The sequence below is a fragment of the Sus scrofa genome, chromosome 18, assembly GCF_000003025.6.
Source record: "Sus scrofa isolate TJ Tabasco breed Duroc chromosome 18, Sscrofa11.1, whole genome shotgun sequence".
NCBI lineage: Eukaryota > Metazoa > Chordata > Mammalia > Artiodactyla > Suidae > Sus > Sus scrofa.
In genome coordinates this window covers 34,667,555-34,688,090 of record NC_010460.4, presented here as the reverse complement: position 1 = coordinate 34,688,090, position 20,536 = coordinate 34,667,555, and the positions used below count along the sequence as shown (strand labels likewise).

Sequence of the window (20,536 nt, the reverse complement as noted above, 5' to 3'; positions counted from 1 at the left end):
ACTCTCCAGAAAGTGGGCATAGAGGGAAACTACCTTACTTAATAAAAACCATATATGAAAAACCCACAGATAACATTCTCAATGGTGAAAAATTGAAAACATTTCCACTAAGATCAGGAACAAGAGAAAGATGTCCATTTTCACCACTATTATTCAACATAGTTTTGGAAGTCCTAGCCACAGCAATCAGAGAAGAAAAAGAAATAAAAGGAATCCAAATTGGAAAAGAAGTAAAACTATCACTTTTTGCAGATGATGATACTATGCCTAGAAAACCCTAAAGACAGCAACAAAAAACTGTTAGAACTCATCAATGACTTTGGCGAAGTCACAGGCTACAAAAGTAATACACAGAAATCAATTGCATATGTATATTCTAATAATGAAAGATCAGAAGGAGAAGTTAGAGAAATCATCCCATTTATAATCAAATAAAAAGCATAAAATACCTAGGAATAAACCTACCTAAAGAGACAAAAGACCTGTACTCTGAAAATTATAAGACATTGATGAAAGTAATCAAAGATGGCACAAACGGAAACATATACCATGCTCTTGGAATGGAAAAATCAATATTATCAAAATGACTATACTACCCAAGGCAATCCATAGGATTCAATGCAATCCCTATCAAATTACCAAAGAAATTCTTCACAGAACTAGAACAGAATGTTTAAAAATTTGTATGGAAACACAAAAAAACTCAAATAGCCAAAGCAATATTGAAAAAGAAAAACAAAAATGGAGGAATCAAGCTTTCTGACTCTAGGCAATACTACAAAGGTATAGTTATCAAAACAATATGGTACTGGCACAAAAACAGAAATATGGATTGTTGGATCAAGATAGAAAACCCAAAAGTAAACCCAAGCAATATGGTTAACTAAACTATGAAAAGCAGGCAAGAACATAAAGTGGAAGAAGGATGGTTTCTTCAATAAATGGTGCTGTGAAAACTGGGAAGCTACATGTAAAAGAACATAGCAGAACACTATGTAACACTGTATACAAAAATAAATTCAAAATGGATTAAAGACCTAAATGTAGGGTCAGATACTATAAAACCCCTAGAGGAAAACACAGGCAGAATGCTTTTTGACATTAATTGCAACAATATCTTGTTTGATCCACCTCCTAGAATAATGACAATAAAGACACAAATAAACCAATGGGACCTAATTAAACTCAAAAGTTTTTGCACAGCAAAGGAAACCATTAAAAAAATGAAAAGACAACCCACACAATGGGAAAAAATCTTTTTGCAACAGACAAGGGCACCCTAATCTCCAAAATACATAAACAATACATACAACTCAACAAAAAAACAAACAACCCAACTGAAAAATAGGCAACAGACCTAAATGACATTTCTCCAAAGACATAAGGATGGCCACCAGGCAAATGAAAAAAATGACCAACATCACTAAATTATTAGAGAAATGCAAATCAAAACTACAATGAGGTACCACTTCACACCAGTCAGAATGGCCATAATTAACAAGTCAACAAATAAATGCTAGAGAGGGTGTGAAGAAAAAGGACCCCCTTCACTGTTGTTGGGAATGTCAATTGATACAACCCCTATGGAAAACCGTATGGAAATACCTCAGAAAACTAAATATAGAACTACCATATGACCTAGCAATCCCACTCCTGGGCATATATCCAGATGAAACTTCCATTGAAAAAGATACATGGGCTGCTATGTTCATTGTGGCACTATTCCCAATAGCCAAGATATGGAAACAACCTAAATGTTCCTTGACAGATGAATGGATTAAGATGTGGTACATATATACAACGGAATATTACTCAGCCATAAAAAGACAAACTAATGTCATTTCCAGCAACATGGATGGAACTAGAGATTCTCATACTAAGTGAAGTAAGCCAGAAAGAAAAAAAAATACCATATGATATCAGTTATTTGTGGAATCTAAAATACGCAACAGATGATCCTATCTAAAACAAACAGATGGACAAATGAACAAACAAACAGAAACAGATCATGGCCAGAAGATATCACTTATATCTAGAATCTAATATATGGCATTTTATTTTTTTTAATCTTTAAAATTTCATTGAAGTATAGTTGACTTACAGTGTTGTGGCAATTTCTACTGTACAACAAAGTGACTCAGTTACACATATACAGACACTCATTCTTTTTCAAATTCTCTTCCCATACAGATTATCACAGAATATTGGATAGAGTTCCCTGTATTATATAGCATTTCCCCATTGGCAGCTGCTTTTAGATTGGTTGTGTACCAGGAAAAGTGCATTCCCTACTTCCAAAGGGAGAAATGAATCAACCATCCAGAAAGCCTGGAGCTTACTGATCTTCCACATACATCTCCAAGTATACAGATGGATAAGCCTGAGAATTATTGGAAAAATATAATAATATATAATATATTATAATATTATATATTATATAAATATAATAACTTTAAAGTCTATGTGGATTTTAAGATTAAAGATTATTTTGTTTCTAAGAATTATAAAACTTTAGTTTTTATTTTTTAGAATTATAAAAATGTTAAAATAATTGAATTTTTCAGATAACCGTTAATTAATCGATATGCAATAGAAAATCTCCATGCTCAATCATCACAACTTAGCTTTAAACAAAAATTGTAGGACTTTAATTCAGTTTTTTACCCTCTGTTATTTTAAAACGTGTCTGGGAGCATCGATATTAATCTTTCGTAGTCATAAATGCTATTGGAACACAAAACATGAGACATCACTGTAAGGGTAAAAATATATGTACTAAAACTCATCAAATACAAAATAAATTATTACATGATGTGACAAATATTTCCCCTCATCTCAGTACAATTTCTTTTTCTAATTTTGACATTGAGGGTTATGTATAATTCCCAGTATTCTAGCAATCAACTTAATCGTTTTTTCTTTGAAACAAGAAAGCATCTAGAATACAAATGACCGGGAGTGATTATATTAATTATATAGATAATATTGCATTGGTTTTATCTATTAAGAAAAAGTAACCCAATCTCAAACTTTAGTACTTTATTAGTAGTAAGTCATTATTTACCCCACATCCCACAACTGGTAGCAAACAACATTAACGCTTCCTTTCAGAGTCACCACCCCACCAATTAAAACCCAAAGTGAAATTAACTCTCATTTTCATGTAAACTTGGCCAACATCATGATTCATTTAATAGATTTAATCGAATTGATGAGAGAGAAATAGCACTATTTTCGGATGACTTATTTTCACTTTCAAGTTGCGACTAAGCTTTTCCATGATGGTCACGTCTACTGCGCTCTAAGTGACCTAAAGCATTTCCAGTCTATCCATTCTTTGATGTACCCTGCAAAGATCAAGTTGTATTTTTTTTTTAATAATTGCTACTCAAAAGCAAGAAAGGTCTTCGATGTTTTTCTGATGATCATTGAAGCTCGAAGTAGGAGTAGTGTCCTAAAGCTTCCTTCCACTTACACATAACGCGCATCTCACCCCAAATCTCTTACCGTCCTTTTAGCCAAAGGCGAGTCACATGATCGCTCCTCTAGTGACAATAATAGCAGTTCTTCACAATAGATGAAGGAAATTATTTTATAGAGAACACCAACATTTAGTTTTTGACAAGAACGTGGGTAACTTTTTTGCAAACCTATCAAAGTGCTCAATATCAGCTTATACATATATACAAGTATGGATATGTCTAGATGGAAGAAAATCTAATGAGTTGAAGATCCAAGTATTGAAACACACATAGGTGACTAGAAATCAGGCACAGTTTCCATCAACTAAAATATTCTTCACTTTATATAATGATTTATGGCAGGGGTTCACAAAGGAGTTCTGTATGCATTCAAAAATGAAAAAGATATAAAATCTGAGTTTAGTCACCTATCTTATGGAATATACACAAGGCATAAGGAACATCAGCATTTCTGTTATAAATTAAATGCTGAAAATGTTACTTACCAATGTGATTTTCATTATACATTTTTTTTTGGTCTCTTTTTAGGCCCTCACCGGCGGCATATGGAGGTTCCCAGGATAGGAGTCAAATCGGAGCTACAGCTGCTGGCCTATGCCACAGCACAGCAATGCCAGATCCAAGCCACGTCTGTGACCTCCACTAGAGTTCATGGCAACGCCAGATCCTTAACCCACTGAGCAAGGCCAGGGATCGAACCCCCAACCTCATGGTTCCCAGTCAGATTCATTTCCTCTGTGCCATGACAGGGAACTCCTTATACATTCATTTTTAACTAATGACTTAGAAAATTGACGTCTGTAGGTCTTTGACATATCATTTCTGTTAAACACTAACTGAAAACATAAGGTACAAAACACTTAAGTGAGAAAATAACAACCCTTTCTATTGAGATCAGTTAGTAAGCAGAAAGTATCTTTTGGTACTTTCCTGAGTTGTCTAAGCTCTTGTCTAGATCCACACTCTCTCTCTTTCTCTCTCTCTCTCACACACACAAACATACACACACACACCCACCTTGACCGCTTACTTTGATATTTAAAAGGAGATTTTCCAACATAAACTGTTATACTGTAAAATGTATGATTAGTCTTGGCTGGGTTCCCTGAGCAACCTATATCACGTACTTTTGTTCCTACACCTGCAATCCAATTGTATCAGCAACAAGACGACTTACCGGCCCAAAGGAGTTACTGTCAAAACTGTGTCCGTGATGATCACCTTCGACCCAGATGTGACCCCGAGGGACTTTGACATAGCGGTTTTTGTGTCCCATGGTTCTAGAAATAAATAGCATAACCATTGAGAAAAGATCAGAAAAGAGACAGATCAAATAGCGAAGCACACAAATTCAGGAAGGGCAAAAATACCGCTATATAGATGTAGCAGATTATTATAGGGAGCAATAAGGCCACTCCAGGATCTCATTTGTAAATAAGATGTGGTTAGGACCCTGTAAACCTGTCCACAGTCTTTTTTTCATGTTTCTGTAGGTAGGAATTTAGTGCTTAAACAAGACGCACTAGCACCAGATGTAATGGTTTGCTACTTAATTTAATTCACAGTATCCTATATGTGTATGAAGCTCGCTCAATAAACCCCAACCAAATATAGATCTATTTTTTTTTCTGACATTTGTTCTTATCTCAACGGTTAACTTGGCCAGCTGCAAACTTCATTTTTTTGTGTCAGATAAATTTTACAAACAACTGACAGCATTTTCATAACCTCTTAATACTTTAAAATTCAGCATATATAAGGAAGAAACCTAGATATCTCTTGTCAAATATAAATGATCGATGCCAAGCAAAATTTTGGAAGGACTATTTATTTCATAAATTATTCTTGGAGATGACAAACATTTTTTTAACAAGTTTGAAGACTGTATTTAGAGATCAGTGATCGACGACATGCATTTAGTAGAACATTCTATCTTCAGGCTGACAAGGAAAAAGTAAGGAGAGGCTTTCTCAGAATGTGTTGGTGACAATGTCAAATGATGCAATTTTTTCCTATTTTGCTACTTGGGGCATATTTTTGTCAAATTTATTAATAGACTAAAATGTATGTGCCTTTTCCCTTATTTTACTAAGAGAAATCAATTCCAAAGAAATACTCAGAAATATGTACAAATATTAATTACTAGAGATGTTCAGCACAAGCCTTTCATAGCTCCCTCTCTTATATATCTTTCAAAATAATCAACAAAAGATTAGTTAAATAAACTGTGATACAACTAATTAAATAAAAGAGATGGAATTAGATTAAATATTATCCCAATACTATAACAATAAATTACTTTTGAGGGCAGAAACTATTTTTTTCTTTTATTCTCCAAAGAATTCCAGATAAGGCCTAGCTTAAGCTTAACAATAAATGATGGTGGATTGAATAAATTAATAAATGCCACCCCCAAGTCTATAGAGCTAAACCCAGAGCCTGAGGTTTGTACACTGTTCTTCGAGGTGTAGTCCCTATTAGACCATTTATGTTAGCAAGTTTGTATGTGCAAGAAGAACACCTAAAAAGGGAAAACTACATATAAATTGGCACTGTAGAAATTAAAACTATTCGTTATCTAGAGCGGCTTTTAATTTTCAAGATAATTTCAGTGTTGAATTACTTTGCTTTAGATCAGTAAATCATTCATGCAAGGAAGCAATGTTGTGGCCATTAGAAGCCCACAGTAAGTTAATGACTGTTGTTTATTTTTAATTACTACTGGGAAGAAGAGTTTCAGCTTTTTAAAGAAAAGGAGAAACACACTGAATACATCATACTGTCATGTAAGTGTTCTTCAATTAAAATCAGTCAATTAGCTCTTGACATCACTACTGCTTTCATCATGAGATTCCCTCTAGCAACTAATATCCTACATCCAGTGTCAAGAATGGGGAGAAGACCCTTTTACTTAATTGTTGGCAAGGCACACTTGTCCAACTGTTTGTCTACCTTATTCGGCTGGCTATTTTGAATAAATACTTAGAAAGGAAACAACCATTTTGTCTCTTTAAATAATCATTCATGAAGAATTGTGAAATAAACCCAGTGATTTCTGAAATGAAATGGTAGATTTTAAATCAAGCATATTCAGAAAACCAGAAGAATGATATAAAAGTCAGAGATCGTTTCAATGCCATATAAACCAAGGAGTCAAGATAGATTGTGATTGAAAATCACAGGATCATAAAGTGACGAGTGACAGTGGCATGTTTACTTGCGTTGATCATCTTATTTTAAAAGTTTAAATACCATTTTCTAGCCCCTTACAATGCTTTATTTTTTTTTTCATTGTAACTACTAACATGTCATTCACTTACTACTTTGTGTATTGCCTACTTTCCCCACAAGAAGGTAAAGTTTAGAACTTCATGTTTCTTGTTCACTAGAGGATTGCCAGAGCGCAAAAGAATAGATGGTACAAAATGCTCAACAAACGTTTGTTAAATGAGTAACCAAAAGAGTGCATAATTGAAGAATGAAAAATACTGCCACATGGTTGAATTATATAGTAGAAAGTGGATAGAGTCTGGAGACAGGCTAGACCAGTTTTAATCTTGATGCTGTTACTTACAAGAACTCTCATACAAGTTACTTAGTTTATACCTCTATTTGTCCACCCTTAAAATGGGCTCGATTATGGAGTTCCCATCGTGGCTCAGTGGAAATGAATCCGACTAAGAACCATGATGTTGCAGGTTTGATCCCTGGCTTTGCTCTGTGAGTTAAGGATCAGGCACTGCCATGAGCTGTGGTGTAGATTGCAGACACGGCTCAGATCTGGTGCTGCTGTGGCCCTGGCGTAGGCCAGCGGCTGCTGCAGCTCTGATTAAACCCCTAGCCTAGAAACCTCCATATGCCATGGGTACAGCCCTAAAAAGACAAAAAGACAAAAAAAGTAAATAAAAGAAAATGGGATGGATTAGACATACCCTAACTGGGTTGTGATGGGTTAGGTGAGAATGTAATGGAGAGGTTGTTACAGAGCAGTCTCTGCACTCTGTCTTGGCTTTGATATCTGACTTAACATGGTCAAGTTTATGTGCTCTTGAGCAAGTTGATAAAGCTCTTAAGTGTTGATTTTCTCATTTGTATAATGGAGCAAATAATAGTTCCAACTCAAAAAGTTGTTCTATGGATAAAAGTGGCATGTATTAAACACTTGATAAATGGATTCGCTTAAGAGTTGAGACTTATTCAGTAAAGCACTCAATATAGTTCTGATATATAGTAAGAACTCAATAAGTGGTAGTTATTTTTGCTATCATCTTCCTTGGTCCACTCTTTTCTTTCATTTTATAATTCAGAATGTGTTCAGCCTCTACTATTAGCATCAGTCTCTTAAAATTACCTGAGTTATGCTTCAATAATTTTTTTTCCCCACATTTGCACGGGGGCTATAGAATATATTTAATGGTACAATGAATCTTATTTTTTATTCTTATGCCCTTCAGGGATATTCTAAAACTCAGAATGTGAAAACACAATCTATCTGTGCAGATTCAAACATGCAGAGAGTAGCAGGTGAAAGCACAATGTATCTATTTGTGTTTTCACTAACTAATCACTCACATATTTGAATGTTGCTATGCTAATGCAGAATGGTTTACCTCAATACCAGACAGGTGTGAAAGAACACTTTGAGCTGTAGAATGCTGCTAAAATTCATGCCATACACAGAGTGCATATTTTATTTCTCAGGTTTCAATCTAACTTTTTAATAAGTAACTCAAAGTAGCTTTAAAAAATATGATGCTAAAATATTGAGCTGGGTCCTTTTAGTACTACCAATAAAATACAGTATTCCTAATAGAATTTCTTTAGAGAGGGTATTTTAAATAGCTTTGTGCTCCTGCATTTACATAAAAGAAAGACAAGATAATCTTTTAGGTGACAACAGTTAAGTGAGATGTCAGCCTACAAGGTTACATGTACCTATGACTTGCAAATAACTTCGGTTTTGACAGTCAAAAATGAGTTCTGGGTGTTCCCATCGTGGCACAGCAGAAACAAAACCAACTAGGAACCATGAGGTTTCTGGTTCAATCCCTGGCCTCCCTCAGTGGGTTAAGGGTCCAGCATTGCCGTGAGTTGTGGTATAGGTCTCAGACATGGCTGGGATCTGGCGTTGCTGTGGCTGTGGTGTAGGGGTCCGATTAGACCCCAGCCTGGGAACCTCCATATGCCGTGGGTGAGGCACTAAAAAGACAAAAGAAAAAAAAAATGAGTTCTGTATGGTATTCTAACTACCTGTCTACAAAAAGGCATATTTAGTACTAGCTTTACCAAGATAGGTTACCTAGGTCTTACGAATGGAATGAAGAATGATTGCTTCCAATTTGATTTGACTTTGAAAACAATTTTTTTTAAGTCTCTGAATCTTTTGACTATCATCAGTTGAATACAAAGTTGTCTATGTAATCCTTGATAGCATAAGAAGAAAATAAATTCAAAGTATTTCCCAAATATATACGCATATATTCTTAACTTAGGTAATGAGTACAATACTTCATGATTAATTAAAGTATTTATTTATTTCTCAAACCATTCTATTGATTTTTTAGTGGCTGTCCTGAGGGTGTATACTGGATACTCCCTGGATCCTAGACCCCAAGGTTTTCATTGTCAAGAAGGGTTCAGGAGTCTAGGGCTCAAGACTCAGTAAGGTCAAGAGCTGGAACTAGATCTCTTTTTATCATCATTTATAGAATGGAATAGAAAAAAGTAATCTACCATCAGGATAGGAAAATGAAAGGACATTTGCTTGTCTGGGGTAACTTCTGGAAGGGAAAAAATTCTCCCTTGAGAATCTACCTCCTGCTCTCAGGTGAGATTGGGATTTAAATTCATACTGCTTGCGTGACCTAGGACAGTTACTAATCAACTTGGTTAACTGGTTCCAGGATCCTAGCGGAATGAAAGAGAAATCTCTTCAGGGATAATCTCTCGATTCAGAGTTTTCAAGTTTTACATCCTAGCCAATGGGTACTCACAATCCAAAATATTAGAACTCACTAGGAAAATAACCAGCATTAATGAGTCAGGACTCAACAATAAATAATAGAATTAGGCCCCAAGGACTCAAAAGACTGGATTTCTCAATCATAGAACATAAATTTTACATCTTCACATATTTAAAAAAATAAAGAAGGGAATTAAAAACATGAGCAAGGAACAATATTTATTTTTAAAAGATAGGCATTTGCAAAAGAACAAATAAAGAACAAATGTTTTCTAAAAATAAAATATACCATTAAATTTGTAGATTAAAAAGCAGGTATGCATAAACAAAAGAGAACTATACACCTAAAAAATTACTTGGACTTTAGCACAGAGAAGTAAAGAAACAAAAAGTAGAAGAGAAACTGAACATTATTAGAAAACGTAATATAAGCGCAATCAGAATCCCAAAGGAAGAGAATAAAAAGGAATAAGAAAGAGATGATATTTGAGAGATGTTGATAGAGAATGTTCTGGAACTGATGAAAGCATAAATTCCCAGCTTCTTTTTTTTTTAGGGCTGCACCTGCAGCATGTGAAGGTTCCCAGGCTAGGGGTCGAATTGGAGCTGTAGCCAATGGTCTACACCACAGCCATAGCAATGTGGGATCCTTAACCTGCTGAGCGAGGCCAGGGATTGAACCCACAACTTCACGATTACTAGTCGGATTCATTTCCACTGAGCCACAAGGGGAGCTCCCCAGCTTCTAAATTCAAAGTGAATCACAAATAAGATAAACAAAAATAGAAAGAAATCACACTGTGATACATACATTGTAATGAAACTGCAGGACACTAAAAAACCCCTATCTCCTAAAAAAAATTTTGAAAAGCTGCCAGAGGAGGAAAAATGTTTTATTATCTTCAAAGTAGGAATAAATTGACAACAGAATTCTCTTGTTAGGATATAATTATATATTGCTGAAATATAATTCAGTAATGTTAAATATTCAGTTCAATGAGTTTTAAAAATGTATGCAATTACATAACCAGTAGATCAAAATATAAAACACTTCAGTTACTCAAAAAAAGTTGCCTCATGCCCTTCTGAGGGAAAATCCGCCCATACCTCCGTCACTGGCTCCCAATAAGCATGGCTGAGCTTTTTGTCACTATAGCTTTGCCTTTTCTAGAATTTTATGGAAATGGAATCATTTGATATGCATTCTTTTATTTCTGGCTTTTAAAAAACTTAGTCTCTTTGCTTCTGAGATTAATCCATGTTGTTGCATATATTAGTCAATTGATACTTTTTTCTTAACAGTATTCTGTTATAGAGATATGCCACAATTAATTCATCAATCAATAGATTATGGACACTGGGTTGTTCCAGTTTTTTTTGGGGGGGGGGGGCTGCACCCGCAGCATATGAAGGTTCCCAGGCTAGGGGTCTAATCGGAGCTGTAGCTACCAGTCTACACCACAGCTACAGCAACACGGGATCCAAGCCACATCTGCAACCCACACCACAGCTCAGCAACGCCAGTTCTTTAACCCACTGAGCAAGGCCAGGGATCAAGCCCTCAACATCGTGGTTACTAGTCGGGTTCGTTAACCACTATGCCACAACGGGAACTCCCTGTTGCCAGTTTTTGGCTACAATCAATGAAGCAGTTATGAAAAAATAAGTATCTGTGCAGACACATGTTTCTATTTCTCCTGAGTAAATATCTATAAGAGAAATGCCTGGGCCATACTGGTAACTGAATGTTTAATCGTACAACGAATTTGTCAAACTGGTTTCCAAAGCAGCTGTACCAATGCATGCGTTCCAGTTTTTCCACACTCCGCTAACACTCAATTACCATTCACTGAAATTTTAGCCATTTTAAGGGCATGTAGTTGTTGTAATGTGCATTTCACTCGTGACTAATGATTTTGAGTACTTATTTGTCATTTGCTTTCTTTTTTGGTGAAATGCCTATTAAATTTCTTAAAAATTAAATGTAGTGGTGTATCTTCTTACTTCTAAGTTGTATGATTTCCTTATACAGTCTCTCTAAAACTCATAAGATATATATGCCTTAGCAAACATTTCCTCCTTATCTGTGGCATGTCTTTCTCATTTTCTTAATACTTTTTTCTTCAAAGAGCACAAACTTGAAGTTTTGATGAAATTCATTTAGCCAATTTTTTTCTTTCCTGGTCCATGATTTTCATAGCTTCAGAAATCTTTGCCTAATCCAGAATCACAAAGATTTTTCTCTCTCCCCCAAACCGCTCCCAGTTTTATAGTTCTAGGACTTTTACAAAATATGATAAGAAACATTCAAATTTCCTTTTTTTTGCATATGGAAATACAAATTTTCTAGCACTATTCTTTGAAAAGCCTAGTCTTTCTTCATTGATCTACCTTATTCTGCGATCTGAGTTATGCCCCCTCAAAATTCATGTTGAACACGATCTCCTAGTGTGATGGTGTTTGGAAATGGAGGGCTTTGGGAGATAATTAGGTTTGATAAGGTCATAAGGCTACAGTCCTCATGATGGGATTTGTGCCTTTATTAGAAGAGACCAGAGGAGTTCCCACTGTGGCACAGTGAAAACAAATCCGACTAGGAACCATGTTGTGGTTGTTGCTCAGTGGGTTAAGGATCTGCAGCTGTAGCTCCAATTTGACCCCTAGCCTGGGAACCTCCATATGCCACAGGTGTGGCCCTAAAAAGCAAAAAAAAAAAAAAAAAAAGGAGAGACGAGAGAGCTAGCTCATTCTCTTTCTCCCTTTTTCTCTCCCTCTCTCTCTGTTCCACACATGAGAAGATATACTAGTAACATGCAGGAAGGACAAAATTAATCGAAAATCAATTTTTCTTAAGTTTTTAAACTTTTCTAGGGAAGAGTAGACATGTATAAGAACGATGTTAATGTAGTCTACAATTTCCAAATCAGTGCAAAAAAATAGAATTTAAAAATAGCCCTTAATGCAAAATAATGAAGGGAAGGATTAGAAAACAGAGAGAAGGATTACTAGAGAGCACAAAAATACAATGGCATCGAGATATATCACTGTTCATAATATAAGTAAATGAACTAATCAAGCTAATTGAAAAAACTGTCCAACTAGGGAAAAATTCTAGCTATATGCTGCTTATAAGAGAGAAACAAAAAAAAGACATAGATATTTGATAATAAAACAATAAATCATTCAGAAAATGGCTGTGTTAATATCAGACAAAAGGAGAACAGATTTCTGAGATGAGACTGAATTTATAAGAGAATCTTATCATAAAGCACCATCACGGCCTATTTTACCCTATAGAAGGATTTTAAGCAGGAAAGTGAGCCTAAAAGTATTTAATGAATAAAGTTGTTTTTTCTTTAAAATCCACGGTCAGGGGCACTATCCTAAAAACCCCAAACACCTCTGCTATCCCAACATGATAAGGTTTTTGCTGCTCGATAAGGCCATTCTCTCTTCCAAGCTTAAATGCTGCCAACTGTTATGTTTTCTTAGTAATTAAATGCTGAAGTTAAGTAGACTCAATGTTCCTTTCCTTGGAGCTTGAACTGAATTAGAAATGAAATGTATGTAATTAATAGAGGCTGAATTTAAGCAAATTAAGTGATAATATTTCTAGGAAGTTCAATCACATATAGCTAATTGTAAGTGATTACGTTTCTCAGGATCACAGTTGGAAAGACCCTAGCAATGATCTACTATAACTCCTTTTTATACAGATAAAGAACACGCAAAAAACATTTAGGTAAAATCACATAGCTAGTTAGTGGCAGGGTAAAAATGATAAAATCCAGATTCCATAATTTCCTTTCCATAGCATGGATCATAACCACTTGAAGTGCCAAAGAATATGTCTTAGCATCTTTTCACTGGAAAAAATGAAATGTCGTTTTCTAAATAGACTAGAGATTGGTACTAGGTGATTAGAGAAATCTATTTAGTGCGTTTAAATTAAAAGCTATATATCTCACAATAAAGTTGCAGGATTAATTTTATAAATTTAACATGAATGTTCTTAGAACACAAAAATTTTTGAGTGATTAATATTTCTGATTTTTTTTTCTAAATTTGGATTATAGAAGCTTGACAATTTCCTTAATATATAGAATGTTTTCTCCTTTTAAACATGCATCCTAAAAATATGCGTGTCCACAAAAATCAATGAAATTGTTAGTGAGAATTTGAGAAAGATGTCAACAATGATGGAGCATTAAATTCCATCCATGCTAGATCAGGCCATGTGCTTACCCGATAATTGAGGCTATGCTGATTGATTCAGCAATAGGGCAGCAGTTTATGCTATGTGATTTTGTGTATTACGGTTAGTTTATGAGGATAAGGTTATGAAATCTGCTTCGGATTTCTTAGGGTAAACAACCATTTATTGAATGACTACTATGTGAAACATGTAAAGGTGTGGGCCAGAACACAGAAAAGAATAAGATCCTGCCCCATCTATCAAGATTATAACTTAGAGCGTGATTCAAAATATAAGCCACAAAGCAGTATACAAGATATGTTATATACATAAGGGTACAAATTACCATAGACAGAAGTCCACAAGTTGGAAACATCTGCAAGAAAATAGTGAATGGAGGAATAAATAAACGAATGAATGCCATGTGTTGCTAAGTGCATAGGTGTTCAAAGGTTGGTATTATTTTAGGCTGGAATAGTCAGAAAAGGCACTAAGAATATTTTAATCAAGAAATGAAGAACAGAATAAAGTTAAAAGGTAAAGAAGGTAGTGTGTGTTTCAAATCCCATTCACTTGCAGAAAAAAAGATTTCTTTTCCTTTCCTTAATGCATTATTTTCTGGAGATATACTGTCATAAATTAAAAGAGATACTTTATAAATCTCTCTTTTTTTCTTTTTTCTTTTTTTTTTTTGCTTTTCAGGGCCACACCCATGGCATATGGAGGTTTCCAGGCTAGGGGTCCAATCAGAACTGTAGTCTCCAGCCTATGGCACAGCCATAGAAACACAGGATCCAAGTTGAGTCTTCAGCCTACACCACAGCTCAGGGAAAGGCTGGATCCTTAACCCACTGAGCGAGGCCCAAGATCAAACCCACAACCTTATGGTACCTAGTCAGCTTTGTTTCTGCTGTGCCACAACGGGAACTCCCTATAAATCACTTTCTAAGGAAGATATTCAATTATTTAATTTTATAGAAAAACTGAAAAATTTAAATTATTTTAACCTAAAATGTATTATTTCTCTTTTAAATATTCCATATGCTACAATACACTTGATATTAACAAGTAAATATGTTATTGAATTACAGCATGATTATAAACATTATACAAGCTATCTGAATATAGAAAAGATCCAAAGTGGTGCAGTGGGTTAAGAAGCTGATTGCAGCAGCTCGGGTAGCCGAGGAGGTGCAGGTTCAATTCCTGGCTTGGCACAGTGGGTTAAAAAATCCAGCATTGCCAGAGCTGTGGCTTGGATTCAGTCCCCGGCCTGGGAACTTCCATATGCCCTGAGTGCGGCCACTAAAAAAAAAAAAAAGATAACTCCACACAGTAAAGAAAATAATGTCTCTAACTTGCATATATTTAAAATCAGTTTTTTTTGTTAAAATTATTGTTGATTACATGAAATGTCAAAGGCACAAATACCATAATCAGTTTACCCATTAACTGCATCTTATCATGTAATATAAATAGTGACTCATACCATTATTCCAAGCATGGCTTCCTAGCAAACCAATTTAAGTAACACAGTGAACTTTAATGTATAATTTTATTTTTCAAAAAAATCAATATGTATTACAAATGGTATTGTTGCAGTTGTTTACATAGTCCTCATTCAGGATAATTTCCTGGGTGTCCACATCATGCATCATTTAGTGGTGCAGGTTTTTTCCACATGCTAGTTACTGAAGGGGAGGTAACTACATTTCAGTACTTTTTAGTGTAAGATCCAGTAATACTTAGATATTACAGGAACCCTGAACAGTTTTCCATCTGTTTGCTCTGATCTCAGTCCTATAACTTTAACTTTTTAATACTAAAAAGGAACAGTTACTATTCTCTTTATTTCCTGCAAACAAAATTAATGAGCCTTGGGATTAATTACTAGTAAAACAAAAAATAAGTGCTTTAGAGCTAAGGAGATCACCAAACAATGGCTCCTCTTTAAAAATATCTCTTTAGAGAAGGAATAATACATAACTTTGAAGCAGGAAAGCAGTGTGGCTGAGGGAAAATCAATGTTGGCTTCCAGGACAGAGTTGGGTTGAATTCCAGTGCTGCCACCTCCTACTTTCACGGTCCTTGAGGATAAGAGTATTCATATTAATATTCATACCTCTGCTTCACAGAGGTGTGATGAGATATGAGATAATGCATGTAACATTTTTAGAATAGTGCCTGGCAGAGTACACTCCAATAAATGGTAAAATTTATTATCAGAATTATAAGCTTATCTCTTATTATGATGCAACAGTTAAGACAGCTAGAAAAAAAATCTTCTCTAAGTCAAATTGATTCCACATATACTTATTAAGTACCTAATGGTAACAGAAATTATTAGACACTAGAGATGAAAACTTAAATATGACGAAGACTTGCCCTGGAAGAATTTGTAGTTTAGATGGGTTAATGGACAATTTAAAAAAAATTTATTTATTGACTGATGGATTGTTTTTTAGGGCTGCATCTGTAGCATTTGGAAATTCCCAGGCTAGGGGTCAAATCGAATCTGCAGCTGCCAACCTATGCCACAGCCACAGCAATGCAGGATCTGGGCCACAGCTGCAACTTACACCACAGCTCGTGACAAAGCCGTATACCCAACCCACTGAATGAGGCCAGGGATTGAACCTGCACCCTTGTGGTTACTTGTTGGGTTTGTTAACACTGAGCCACAGTGAGAACTCCTAAATAGACTATTTAAAATATAACTTTTCAACTTGAGTGATAAGTTCAATATTACAAGTGCAGAGAGGGCAACAAAAGAAATTGGGTAACAGATATCGACCTTACCTAGGGCTACAGGGACAGTTTCCAGGAAAAGGTGACACTTTTCATAGATTATACCCATATTTCTGAAATTATCAACATCCATGAGTCAAATAATGTGTGTAAATTATCAGCATCCCTAAACCAACAAATTTAAGTGAAGGAAAAGGTATATAATTTTGCAACTGTGGACAAAGAATGTTGCCTGACACATCAGCAAACAAAGGATGTTGTGGCCATCAGCCACTGCACCACCCCTGACTCAGGATGGGATGGCAGGATACCGGCCCTAGAGAGCTAAGGTGCATATCAAAGGAATGATTTCAGTGATGCCAGACTCTGGTATCTTTCCATAAACAGAAAAGTGCTAAATTCATTAACTTGAGATGTCTGGTTTTCTTTAGTTAACAGTAATCTTTGACATTCTGACCACCCGGTTTTTGTCACAAAACTCCTATATATTCTGGCTTCTCTCTTACTTCTGGGAGCCGTCTCAGTGCTGAGAGGCTGCCTCCTAGGCTTGAGTCCTCGGAAAGTCTGCCAAATAAAACATAATTCTCAACTTTTAGATTGTACCTTTTTTTTTTTCAGTTGATGCAACCAATTTAGAAATCAGGTTTGCTTTGTTTTGTTTTGTTATGTCTTTTTAGGGCCGCACTTGCAGCATATGGAGGTTCCCAGGCTAGGGGTCCAATCAGAGCTGAGCTACAGCAATGTGGGATCCAAGTCTCGACTGAGACCTAACACGATAGTTCACGGCAATGCCGGATTCTTTGACTTTTTTTTTTTTTTTTTTTTTTTTTTTTTTGCCATTTCTTGGGCCGCTCCTGAGGCATATGGAGGTTCCCAGGCTAGGGGTCTAATCGGAGCTGTAGCCACCAGCCTACGCCAGAGCTACAACAATGCTGGATCTGAGCCTCATCTGCAACCTACACCACAGCTCATGGCAACACCAGATCCTTAACCCACTGAGCAAGGCCAGGGATAGAACCCTCAACCTCATGGTTCCTAGTCGGATTTGTTAACCACTGCGCCACAACGAGAACTCCAGGATTCTTAACCCACTGAACCAGGCCAAGGATTGAACCTGCGTCCTCTTGGCTACTAGTTGGGTTTGTTAACAGCTGAGTCACAACAGGAATTCCAGAAATGAGTATTTTAAATAGAAATAAAATAAACTGAAAGCTACATGTACAAACAAGGATTACAGAAAGTCTTCTTAAGCAAGACTAAAAACCAAAAGCTATAAAATAAAATGTAGAAATCCCTGAATATTTAAAAATTAAAACACTGTAACGTAGATAAAGTTTAAAGTCAATACTTTGGGGGGAAAACACTGAAAAAATGATACACAAAGAGATAACGGGAGTTCCCGTCGTGGCGCAGTGGTTAACGAATCCGACTAGGAACCATGAGGTTGCGGGTTCGGTCCCTGCCCTTGCTCAGTGGGTTAACGATCCGGCGTTGCCGTGAGCTGTGGTGTAGGTTGCAGACGCGGCTCGGATCCTGCGTTGCTGTGGCTCTGGCGTAGGCCGGTGGCTACAGCTCCGATTCAACCCCTAGCCTGGGAACCTCCATATGCCGCGGGAGCGGCCCAAGAGACAGCAACAACAACAACAACAACAACAAAAAAAAAAAAGACAAAGAGATAACTTCTCTTGCCATAAAAGAGGTCTTACAAAGTCATTCACACTGAAAAAAAATCTGATAGAAAATGGGAAAAGATATAATGGACAAGTTACAGCTGAGACATATGAAAAACTGCTCAAATTCACTAGTAGTCAGTGCAATACAAATGAAACATAAGATACTACTTTATAACCAACTGAAAAACTAAAAAGATCTGTAACACTTAGTGGTGGCAGAGGTATAAGAAAAGTGTACTCTTTCACATTACTGGTAGAAATAGGAAGAGTTATAATCTTTTTGGAAAGCAATCAGCAACATCTGTAACATTTTAAAAATTCATTTGCCTATGACCTAGCAATTCCACTCCTGGGAGTCAATACCATACAATAATTGTATAAGGACATAGGTACAATGCTTATTACAGCATTGTTCATTGTGGCAAAGAAGCTGGAAGCAAAGGTAATAACTACAAACAGAAGAATGGTTTAATCAGTGATGGTGGGCCCATACTACAGAATGCTATCCAACCCACAGAAAGAACGAAATAAAGCTATTAACTGACTTGAGAGATTTTTCAAAAAGTACTGTTGAGCGATAAAAGTAGAAAAGTACATGTGATGTGTTTCCTCCTTTGTGAAGAAACAATGAAAAAAAGTCCCTATATATGTCAAAGCAGAGCAAAAGGTCCATTATATTGAAGAAACACAAGAGACTGTAGACCTGAATAGGGGATGAGAAAATTAATGCAAAGACAGGAGAAAGAAATAAGAACAAAGACAAAAAGCAGGAAAAAAAATTCAAAGGATACACCAAAATAAAGCATTATAATATTACCATATTTATGCCTTGGTATAGAATCTATGTGGATTCCTGTTGAAATAGACACAATATAAACTTATGCATATGTATTCTTATAAATGTGAAATATGAATTAAAGCTTTAGAGATGAGCTAAACAGCATTGTTTCAAAGCAATGAAACTAGACAAAAAAATAACAATAAAGTGTAAAACAGACACTACTTTATAAAAGTTAGAAGTGTTCTTTGTGTGCAACATTTCCAGGGGTCCTCCCATTTGGTGGTCTTTCCTCTTAGACTCAATGAATCAGCAGATAAAGATTGTAGGGGGGCAGGAACAAAATAGCCATCATTTTGCCATACCTAACCATCCCCAATTAGCCATTCATTGCTCTAAGCAAAGGATCTGTCAAATGTTAGTTCCAGTAGGATGCCTATTAACATACATCATTTCTGTTTATATAACGGTAATGAGATGTCTTCATATTTCCCAAAGGCTTAAAAGTTTGGCTTCAGTCTTTCCCTGAAAGTATAGGGAAGACAAATTTTTACCTCTACCCTCTTAGAATTTTCAGCTGGACCTGACAATTAAACTGTCATAAAATGATTAACCAGAAAAAAGTAGAGCTGGCCCTCCATAACCATGGATGCCGAAGCCCTGGTTGTGGAGGGCCAACTGTACTGAGCCATTTTATATAAGGGACTTGAGCATCTCTGGGTTTTGATATTTGATGAAGGGTCCTGGAGCCAATCTCCCTCCAATACTGAGGGACAACTACCTGTATATGAATTTATATAAATGTTATGTTACATGGGAACCCTCATAAGGGATAAAGATCCAGAGGAAGGCAGAACCTGCATGTTGTTAGAGTAGGCTGAACCAAGAGAGGCAGTTATGGGAAAGTAACTGAATTATGTGGGAGGCTAAAGGAAGATAAGAATGATCAGAGAAGGTCCATTTGTGGGAGTTCCCGTCATGGCTCAGTGGTTAACGAATCTGACCAGGAACCATGAGATTGCAAGTTCGATCCCTGGCCTTGTTCAGTGCGTTAAGGATCCAGCATTGCCGTGAGTTGTGGTGTAGGTCACAGACGTGGCTTGGATCCCGCGTTGCTGTGGCTCTGGCGAAGGCTGGCAGCTACAGCTCCGATTCGACCCCTAGCCTGGGAACCTCCATATGTCGTGGGAGTGGCCCAAGAAAAGGCAAGACAAAAAAAAAAAAAAAAAAAAAAAGGAAGGTCCATTTGTGTAGAATTCTCTGAGTCTCAATTTTTTATCCTTGATGATAAGAATGTTACCTTGCTTTTATTAGAGGACATCATTCACATGAGAATTTCATTGCTTGCTTTTAATAAAAAGAAGGGAACAGGATCTACTGCTTTTCAAGTCCCTTTAACTCAAAATAATCTTTATGCCAAGATGACATATTTTGGGATAGCATGTTCTGCCACCCTTCACAGGCAAAGGCAAAAAACAAAAACAAACAAAAAATATAAAAACACCAAATCATATAAGAACAGCAACCAAAGAATCTATGTTTTTGACTTCACCAGAGACTGCTCCCCACCTATGATTAAAATTAAGAGAGAATAATATCAGAATGGCTGACTACTGAGGGGCTGGGTCTGCTCTGGTCCTTTCTGACAAAAATTCATGAAGAATCAAAAGAGACCCTCCACTTGCAAAATCAGTTATT

At 36.1% G+C, this 20,536-nt stretch overlaps 1 protein-coding gene across 4 annotated transcripts in view; it reads right to left on the bottom strand.

The window, feature by feature from the left end:
• Positions 1 to 20,536, bottom strand: part of IMMP2L (inner mitochondrial membrane peptidase subunit 2) — a 923,412-nt gene that overhangs the window by 242,162 nt on the left and 660,714 nt on the right. For all 4 annotated transcript variants that reach the window (XM_021079089.1, XM_021079086.1, XM_021079087.1 and 1 more), the window contains one exon: positions 4,660 to 4,762. In XM_021079089.1, coding sequence (XP_020934748.1) covers positions 4,660 to 4,762 — 103 coding nt within the window. The remainder of the gene's footprint in view (positions 1 to 4,659; positions 4,763 to 20,536) is intronic.